This window comes from Trachemys scripta, chromosome 1 (assembly GCF_013100865.1).
Source record: "Trachemys scripta elegans isolate TJP31775 chromosome 1, CAS_Tse_1.0, whole genome shotgun sequence".
Lineage (NCBI taxonomy): Eukaryota > Metazoa > Chordata > Testudines > Emydidae > Trachemys > Trachemys scripta.
In genome coordinates, this window is record NC_048298.1 from 142,791,430 (window position 1) to 142,801,514 (window position 10,085).

The 10,085-nt window shown below is 45.8% G+C and overlaps 1 protein-coding gene across 1 annotated transcript; it reads right to left on the minus strand.

The window, feature by feature from the left end:
- Window positions 1–1,337: 1,337 nt before the first annotated feature.
- TENT5C (terminal nucleotidyltransferase 5C) lies at window positions 1,338–7,981 on the minus strand. The gene is made up of 2 exons (XM_034788092.1): window positions 7,896–7,981; window positions 1,338–2,699 (listed from the first exon to the last, which is right to left on the minus strand). The coding sequence occupies exon 2, from the start codon at window positions 2,670–2,672 to the stop codon at window positions 1,500–1,502; it is 1,173 nt and encodes a 390-aa protein (XP_034643983.1). The 5' UTR covers window positions 2,673–2,699; window positions 7,896–7,981; the 3' UTR covers window positions 1,338–1,499.
- Between the last annotated feature and the right edge of the window lie 2,104 nt (window positions 7,982–10,085).

Genomic DNA, 10,085 nt, shown 5'->3' on the forward strand with positions numbered 1-10,085 from the left:
ACTAGATTGAAGACACATACTCCTTTGAAGAGCAATCCTCCCCTTCATAGAAAAGAGGTCTCCACTTCAGAGATTACTCATAACACAGCATGGCCTGATTTCTGCCTTATTCAGTTCTTGTGGCGAGTTCTGTGTTTGTGCTACACCATTTAGCAATCATGTGAAGTTAACATCTCTTCTCAAGTGGTAGTGAAGACACTTTGAGGAGAATTTCAATAGGTCTCCATACAACTTATGTGATGCTATGAACCTGTGGAAAGGGCGATTGTTGAACTCTGAAAGGAGCATCTTCAATTTGAGACAGGAAGTTATTAGATTACTTTCTGTAAGGGGAAGGGTTAGGTCCTGTCCAAAGGTATACAGGAATATATGCATTTGTAAGAGGCACTTGGTAAATATCAAAATATATTTGAGAAAAGGTTGGGTGTTTGGAGTGAGCCAGATAGGCACATCTCATCCTACAGTTTATGAGAAACAAGCATGCCTTCTTAGTACTGTACATGATGAAGAGGCAGAGAAAGGGGATGTTAAGCTGAACTTTAGTACAGGAGGTGAGCTATTCCTATTGAACACTGTGAAAGACAATCCTGGGAAGGGTTGCCCAGTCCAAAAAAAGCTTCCAGTTCCTTTAGAAGGGCAGGCTTCAGACATTAACTTTTCTACCCAAACATTGTTTCAATACTTGTAATTGTTTTTGAAGCTTTAATTGCATTAAGGACTTCAGTCTTTAGTACATATGAGTTCACATTCTGGGGAATTTGTCATCTGACTAAGAAAGTCTCTTCTGAAACTTGGCACCCAAGAGAGGATTTCAACCAGCCCCACTGTCAAACTCCTCAATAAATCAATTATCAACTCTTCTAGAAAAGCAATACACAGCTACTGCAGGAACCAATAAATTCTGGAGCCCCTCCATGAAAGAGGGTAGTGTCCCTACAGTGACCCATTCTGTAAAGCCAGAAAGTACAAGATGCTCATGCACAGCATGAGCTGTTAAGCTGTTCCCCCTATGCAAGAGCAGTCCAATGGAAAAACTGACCAGGACTTGAGATTGAGGGAGTGTAAAGTGAGCAGGGGAGGCAATAAGGAACACACAGAATGATCTTGTTGCTGCTCTAGGACAGAATGTCTTTGGTTCTGTACAAGTTATTCTTGCACAGTTTCCTCTCAGTGAATAAGCAGCTGTATTACAGTACCTAAATCAAATGTGCAACAGCCATGTCTTCAAACATTTTTAACTACAGTAATTACAAACATAAGGCCATATGATCCCTTCCCCCAACAAAATAAAGGCAATAAGGCTTCTTGTGGCTTTTGTACAGAGGGTCCCAAAAGGCTTTTTTTTTTTTTTTAAACCAGGAGCCTAGTGGTGTGATTACACCACACACCAGGAAAACAGCAGAGCCAGAGGTAAGCCACAGATTCCCTTTAGAAAACCTCTGGCTGATTAATGGTTCCCACCACACAAGATTCCATTTAAGAAACACTCAAGTTGGAAATTAGTTACAAGGCAGCCAGGTGGGATAAGACTGGCTATAGGGGATGGGAGAGTTTGCAATATAGTAGTTGCTGAAGTTCCCATCACTGACATAGGGTGCTGGCTGATAATAACAGGTAACATTAGTGGCATTAGGTATGATGTTTTGTTCCGCCAACACTCTGAGTGCTAGCAGCGAGATCAGGTTGAGAGTCTGTCTTCGCTCATGTCCCATGAGGCACACTGTGCTCTCATTTACCACCCTGCGCAGGATCATGAGATAATCATATTTGCTCCTCTCCTCTTTGGAGAAGTGGTTCTGGAGGTAAGTCTCTAGTTTGCGCTGCTGATCCAGGATGTCAGGGAAGTCTATGAAGAACCTGGAGCACATGTAGCGCTCTAGAGTTTTAATCTCCTCCTTGTCCATGGGCCGGAAATCCCGCACTAAGAGGTTGCTGTACTTCAGGAGCCCACCACCTCGGATCTCCTCAGGATTCTTGGTAGCTATCAGTCTGTTTCGGAGGTGATCAAAGGCTGCCTCAAAGTCTCCATACATACTCTCTCCAATTACAGTTGGATGGAAGTGCTCTGACATAGGATTTTCTGAGCAGTCATAGTAAAAAAGCAAGGCATCTATGATGATTTGGAAAGAGTCCACACTGAACTCAAACTGTCGTCGTATGCGATCTACAAACTTCAGCTCTACATTCCTGCCATGTTTGTTGGAAAGGGATATTAAGCTCCATCGGTCCGTCTCTGTGCACACTTTCACTAGCTTCTGGATGTAGGCTTCCTTCAAAGTCATTGCGCTGATTTTTAGTTTGCTCACCCCCTCTGGCAAGAAGTTTAAGAGGGACCGCAACACCACATCTCGGACGAGCTGAAACTCAGCCTCAGTTGGCAGGGACACTTGAAAAATTAGGTCCAGATCTTTGCAACCCAGTCCATTATCCTTGACCAAGACATGACCAGCTGCAGAGCCATTCAGCCGGACATCGTGTACTTGGATGCCTGCCTCATCCAGCCTGTTGCGAACGGTCTGAACAATGTCCTTCAGGGTTATTTTCAGTGTTGGGAAGTTGCCCCGTCCATGGATTGGAACCACCTCTGTCAGAACCTCATGCAGACGGCTGACCTGCTCCCAGCTCAGTACACTGCATGACATGCAATCAGTATTACTTCCTTTGCCTGCCATTTTAGAGTTTGATCTTCTCCAAAGAAACTGGAGGGGAAATAAAAACATTTTAAGTCAGATTTCACTGTTATAACAGAGCACAGGCTATACATCCAGGAAGTCAGTCTATTCATATCTTCATTATACACAGTGCTTGAAAAGCCATTCACCTACACCCCAATAGCAATCTCTTTTTCTGAACAGATATTTAGTCTGTCTTGTGGTAGACAGAAGTAGTTTCATGCTCAGTTTTGCTGTGAAAGACATTCTTAGTTAGCAGCTGACCTACAGTACAATCCTACATGCTGCTGCATCACATGGCAAGAACTTGGGTTTAGATTAAGGGCCTGAATTTTATAGGTACTGTAAATCCACAGTGCCAACTCAATTCAGCATTTCTGAAAATCAGATCCAAGATATTTCTATTTACAGATGAAATAATTAGATTGTGCCTCCAATTGCCATGATGTCAGAAGGCAAACTCATAGTCTGCACCTTATCACACCCCAATTAAAGAAATCCAACCCCACTGAGCTCAAACTCAAATTCTTACCACTCTAAAAGTTAAGACATTTCAGGATCCTGAATGCAAGCTGAAACTACACTTCAGTCATATAAAAGCTAAAGCCCCAACATTATTCTATTCTCACCATGGTCCTCAGGAGTCACTAGTTACCTAAAGCCATATTTTTGAAAATACTAGTATGCTTGCAAGAACATTTCGCCTCACTTGTGAAGGAGCTAGCATGAATTCAGTTAAGCCATATTAAGGGTCATATAATGGCAGTATCTCACCTAGTTTTATGCAAAGGGGTTTCTAACCTCAGCAGCTTGATGTCAGGCAGCAAGTCTGATAATGCCTAGTCTTAGTCCAGACCTTTTGAAGTCTGTGTTGTGTTGAAGTTGAACAGATTCTTACATCTTATTTGCCTAAATAGCTTTATTTGAAAATGTAATCAGACACTTATGGATCTTTTCTAGAGGTATTCAACTCCAATGGATATTAAATTACATATAAAGGCACAGGGGAAACAGACACCTTAGGTTTCCATTGTGGCCAGATGCTTTTGTCATTTAAGACTAATCAAGGCCTGGTCTGTTGCTCCATCTTGGAATGCTCAAGCAGGCTGCACATGCACAGAGCCAGCTCTAGGTTTTTTGCCGCCCCAAGCAAAAAAAATGTTTGGCCGCCTCCCCCCCCCCCCCCCCCGCCCCAAGCCCTGGGCTCCCCCCCCACAAACACACACACCCTGCTGCCCCAGCCCTGGGCTCCTCCCACCCCCCCCCACCCCCCACACACACACCCTGCCGCCCCAGCCCTGGGCTCTCCCTCCTTCACCTGCACCCTCCTTCCGCCCCAGCCCTAGGTCACTGGTAACTCACTCCCAGGGCGGGTCATTCAGTAGGAATTTTAGATGTGCACAGAACACAGACAGGATTAGTTCCCACAGGGTTACAAAACTCTAGTAAAGTGGAACAATTTTCAGCTTGTGTGTTTGGAGGATATCTGGATGCATATTATAAGACTGTCCTCCATAAATGAGGAAAAGCTGAGGTGCCTTTATTATTCTTTTGTTCCACTCTTTGTTTCTATGGGGAATTTGCCAATACAATATCACTGACTTCTTTTTAAAGAAATAAAACTAGAAAAGAAATAAAATGGGCAATGGCTGTTGAAAATAGCAATTCCAGTCCTAATAACCACTGGGAAGCATTTCTTACTCAATTTTATCCTACTTTTTCTACAGCAAGTTACAGTGGATCAGTATGTTTGATTTGGGAGAAATGAAGTAACAGCTACCCAAATTGAGCTTGAGCACTCCTGAATTTTGAGGGTGTTCAAATCTGGAAGGCAGGTGCTAGATTCCCTTTCTGAATATTAGCTAAATCTGAAAAGGAAAAGTCAATTTCTGCTTCCATGGCTCAGAAGTGGAAATCCTCCTACATGCCTGGTACTGTATCTAAAGCTGCCCAGGTCCAGAGCCTCCCCTCCCTTACTTTTCATTTTAAATTCTAGTGGGATCCATGTACCTCCCTTGCTAGGCTTCAGATAGAGAGGTGCACCGTCCATTTAGTCCACCCAACTTTCTTTGGGGGCTGCAAGGTGAGCTCACACCAGTATCCCTAATCCAGGCTGGGGATGTCTTCTGAAGGGGATATCTGGGCCAAAGCCTTCTACTCCTTACTTGTTCCCTGTTCAGTGCCACCCCGTTCTAGCAGTGAACTCTCCATTCACAGCAAACTGCAGCATGAGGTTTCAGCTACCATACTCCCTCCCCCTCCCTTTCCTGTTGGTAGTGGCCAAGGGAATGCTGGGAAATGTCATTCTTTCCCTGCTCTAGGGCTGGCTCTATAGGCAGGGAGCTAAACAAGGAACTACAGCTCCCAGGGCCCCCTGTTGGTTCTCAGCTCCCATGCTGCCGCCCCTGCAAATGGGCTGCCCAAGCACCTGCTTGCTTTGCTGGTGCCTACAGCCACCCCTGCACATGCAGCTGCAAGAGGTGGTGCAGCAAGGGCATTCATTCAATAGTAAGCCCTCTTGCTTATAAGAGGTATTTAAATGCATTACTAATCTTGTACCTTCCTGTTAAATAACCATTGCAACCACACTGCAAGAAGGAGACTGTTTTTCAGGCAAGAGAAGCGGCTATCAGAACTGCAGGGTTCCATACCCACTGTCCTACAGCCTCAGCGTGACCATGGCCAACTCATTTCACCTATGTCCCAGCTCTCCCCCTGTAGAATGGGGATAATCCCTAACACACATGGGGCACTGTGAGGCTAAGTGCATTTGTGAAGTGCTCTGAGGTCTTTGGGTGGAACTTACTACAAAGACCTGATCACATCCTCCCATGCATGCACAGAACTCATTTAGTTCAGTGGGTATGATGGGTCCCCAGAAATGCTAAGACCACTGTCTAAATGGGTCACTGGCAAGCACTCTAATTCCATCTTTGGATCTCATATACTAATCAGCCCTAGAATATTTAGTGAGCTCCTCAGACCCAGATGACCCAGGAGCAGCAGTGTCAGAGCAAGGCAAACAGACTAAGATATCAAGCCTTCTGGCAACACTGCATGGATGAATTGGATCTCCTTGGCCACCTCAAAAAGATGAGGAAGAACATCTTCACGGCCCATTTTGCTAGACCTACATAATTACGTCAGTCATCAACATTCTAATTATATATACACATACAAACGAGTGTTTAGATGCTCCATCTGGGACAGATTTCCTCCTCCCATGTCAACACTAGTAACATTAAGTAATGTCACTTTTGGACCCAACTGATGTGAAAATAGTACGTAGAATTCTAGCAAAACAAACTTTGGGAACTCTTTGGTACTGCTATTCCTGCTTTCAGGACACTTCTAGCTGGAAAGTTAATTTAGTGCTGCTGCTACTACTGTCAGTTTCCTCAGAGGGATTTCTACAGTTGTGTGAAATTTAAACCCTAGGATTGTTAAAAATCAGAAGCCTCTCACATCTAGGTCACTGGTTCTAATCATGTGCAGATTAGAGGAGCTGTTAACTGTCTCAGACTAGTTTCCAATAGACTTGGGATATCAGCAATGAGTAAGCCACAGTTTACATTTCAGTAACTTCCACCGTAAAATTCTTTATGTAAAGCAATGTGATATTAGAAGTAGCCTACACCCTATCCTGGTTCTAGACCTAAAGCAAGATAAACTAGTTTAGAAAACTAGACTTATCTTAGACTCCCTGGAGTGTTACAACAGGCTGAGATTTTTAATTTGCTCGATGAACCATTTGTATTACCTTGTAATAGCCATTCGTACAAAACATTATGAGTACTTAGTGTTACAGCAAAGAGTATTTCTTAGACATCAATAAGTGTTATTTGATATAATGATAAACATTTTAGATGTTAACTGCAGGTATACTCAGAATGGATTTGCTATACTAGGGCATTATATAAGTGTGGTGAATAGCAATATGTATTACAGTGGCTCAAACTTTTTTACTGGTGTCCCCTTTCACATAGCAAGCCTCTGAGTGCAACCCCCCCCTTATATATTAAAAACACTTTTTAATATATTTAACATCTTTATAAATGCTGGAGACAAAGCACAGTTGGGGGTGGAGGTTGACAGCTCATGACCCCCCCCCCATGTAATAACCTCACAACCCCGAGGGGTCCCAACCCCCAATTGGAGAACCCCTGATATATTAGAAGTGCAGAAATAAGCTTGTTGTATCTTATATGATCTTTAGAAATACAAGGAAATCACATTTGGTGGTCTACACTTGGTTTCAGTGACTAGACAATGACATAGGTAGAAGTGTTGACTCATAACAGTTGCAGCTATAAACTTGATCATTTTAAATGCACAAGTTATTATACTTCTTCACACTATGTTCAACATTGTCACTTGCACTATATAGTGCAGCTACTGTTACAGACTTTAGAGTTGCACTCTATATTGTATTACTACAAGCATGTTGGGCTACTATTGCAACCAAATTTGTATCTGTGTTTCTGTATTGTGTTTCCCTCACTATAGAGGCACACAAAGTAATACCAAAATATGCCCAGAGTATGTGTTTCATAGATGCCAAAGCCAGAAGTGACCACTGCCAATGTAAAATCCTCCTGTACACCAACCCTCAATATTTGTTCCTCATGTAGGTACTTTTAGGTCACCCCTTTACCTTTGGTAAGTTACTGTCTCCATTAGTCCCCCATGCAGCGATCTTGTTTAACGATTCACATGTAACAGACTTGTTTCCCCAGACTGTCTAATCCCCTTTGCCATACGTGCTGCGTCTTCACTGAAGCAAGACTCCTTAGCAAGCAGGAGGTTTTCAAATTAGCAATTGAGTTATCAGCGTGTAAAGATAACTGCTGCAACTGGCCCAAAAGCTAATAGGATCTCGGATAAGTCAGCCAATGCTTTAAGTGCGCCCCCGAGCCAAGAGCTACCCGGAGAACAGTTAAGCCCAGGGTGTATTTTGCTTATGGCGTTGCCTGCACCTGTAACCTGAAGGGGTTGTGCGGGGCACCGCCAGGCTCTGCCCTCAGGACGGTGAAGAAAGCACCGGGGCCCGGGCATGACAGGCAGCCCCGCCCGTGGCCTGCCGCGCAGCCAGGGCACCGCAGGGCGGGCAGCGCCGGCCGGGAGTAGCCGGACCCGTCCGCTCCGCGAGCCCAGCCTCACTGGCTCGCGCGCTGCCCGCCGCTTATTAAACGCGGCCGCGCGGAGTCTCTCTCATTCACTCACCTGCTAGCTCGGCAACACGCGCCTCCACAGCCACCACTCAAGCCTGTCACTCCGTCTAGCTGCCCTCACCGGCCCTATTTATACCCGCTGCGGTCACGCCCCCATCGGGCCACGCCCATTTTATTTGCATTCTGCACGCGGACTCCCGAGCCCCGCCTCTATAGGTAGCATCCGCTTTGTAATTGGCCGCCGCCTCGATGGATCGTGTGTGACGCAAAGCTAGCACGAGAGACTCGGCGCTCTGGCAACCGCGGCTGATGGACTACGGGAGCGCGCCCCAGCGAGAACGGCCAGGTTCGCGTTTCGGGAACGCGCCGCCACGCTAATGGGCATCGGCCGAGCCAGGCGCTCTGCTGCCGGAGGGCGGGGGCGCTCCCCGTCTGTAGCCCCCCGCCGCGCATCGGGACACCGCAGGGAGATGGGGGCGCGCGAGGGCGGGATGGAGCAGGAGGGGGTGGGGGACATGAGGGGGATGGCACAGGAGGGGGCGCGCAAGGGCGGGGAGGAGCAGGAGGGGTGGGGGACATGAGGGGGATGGCACAGGAGGGGGCGCGCGAGGGCGGGATGGAGCAGGAGGGGGATGCGGAGCGCACGCAAGAGGGACCGGGCGGGGGTATATTGGGATACTCCAGGGAGATGGAGCAGGAGGGGGATGTGGGCATGTGAGAGGGATGGGGACATAGGCCAGGTGGGATAGGGCATCTTGTCTGGGCTTGCTCCGTGGGTGACAGCCACCATCCCCGAGTGAACAGGCCACCTGGCTGGCAGGGGCAGATGGGGATGCCTTTCACCCCGCGCACCAGCCTACCCACACAACTAACACAACTGGTCCATCACATGCCACCGGGAGCACTGGCGGTTTGGGAGCACCTTGCGGGTACAGAGCACTCTGTGGAACCTTTCCTGAGTGCTGCCCTCAGTAGTCCCCTGGATTGTGGTCCAGCAAGGCCTAAGGACACAAGAGTACTGAATTTGCTTAGACACAGCTCATGGTTTCCATTCCAGCAACATGATGAGACCCAGAAGGGATGTTCTGGTGAACAACACACTGGGCTGGCACTTGGGAGATCTGGTTTCTGTTCCTGGCTCTGCCACAAGTTCTTTGTGTGACCTTGGCTCATCTGCTATGTGCTATAGCTTCCCATCCCACAAATAGGGATAGCACTTCCTTTCCTCTTGGGGTGTTGTGAGGGTAAATCTGTTAATGATTGTGAAGATACTGTAGTGATGAGGGACATATAAGTATACAGATAGATGCTGTGGAGCTGGCTAAGAAAAGAATATCAGCCACAAATGAACAACATGGAAGTGCTGGCGATCATGCCTCAAGATATTCAAGATCCTGTCTATGGTAAACAAAGGCTGAGAAACAAATGCCGTGGTCGTTACAGAAGTTTCAGGAGGGGCTAAAGAGTCCATTTTGATGTTCCCATGATTCAAGGTCCTTGGAAACTGCAGGAATTAAAGTTTCATATCCATGTCAGAAAGTAAAGCTGAGAGCCATCTGCATGGCCTGAAAAACTTTTCTTCCTCAGATTGAGAACAGATAATTCAGGTCTTGAATTAACTACACCATTAGGCATGTACTACATCACCATTGTGGAGCTGTTAAAGAAATGATACTTGGTGATGTGGTTCTTTAAGATAATTGTTTGAGTTGATCCACACTCCCCATTCTCCTTCACCAATTCAAAGTCTTTACTGTAGATTCCTGAGTTAGTGGAAGCAACTAAATGAAGGTTGGGGGATGATTTCTTTTATATTCTTGGGCTCAAATACATGTAGTCAAGATGTGGGGGAGGTGTGCCGCTTGTGAATGAGGCTGACTAGAAAATATGAAGCTTGTACACTGTAGTGCACCTCATTCAATGGTGTCCATACAAACAGTGATCTCCAGTAACTACATTTAATAGGTAAATAGCCTTTCTTTCCCACTTTAGAGGACAGACCCTCCTTTTTAGCTGAACTTAAGTACATTTAAGGCAAATTGATATTTGTTGCTAGTAACAAGATTTTATTTTGTTTTCCATATTTAGGGGATAAAAATGCTTTGACTATTTTATTTTTAAAGACATGCTCCTTCTTTGAATAGGTGGAGGAACAGAAAGGCCAAGATTTTAAATTCAATCTAAATGTAAGAAGCCTGGTTTTCAAAAATGAAATAACCAGCAATTTGCACTGATTTCAGTA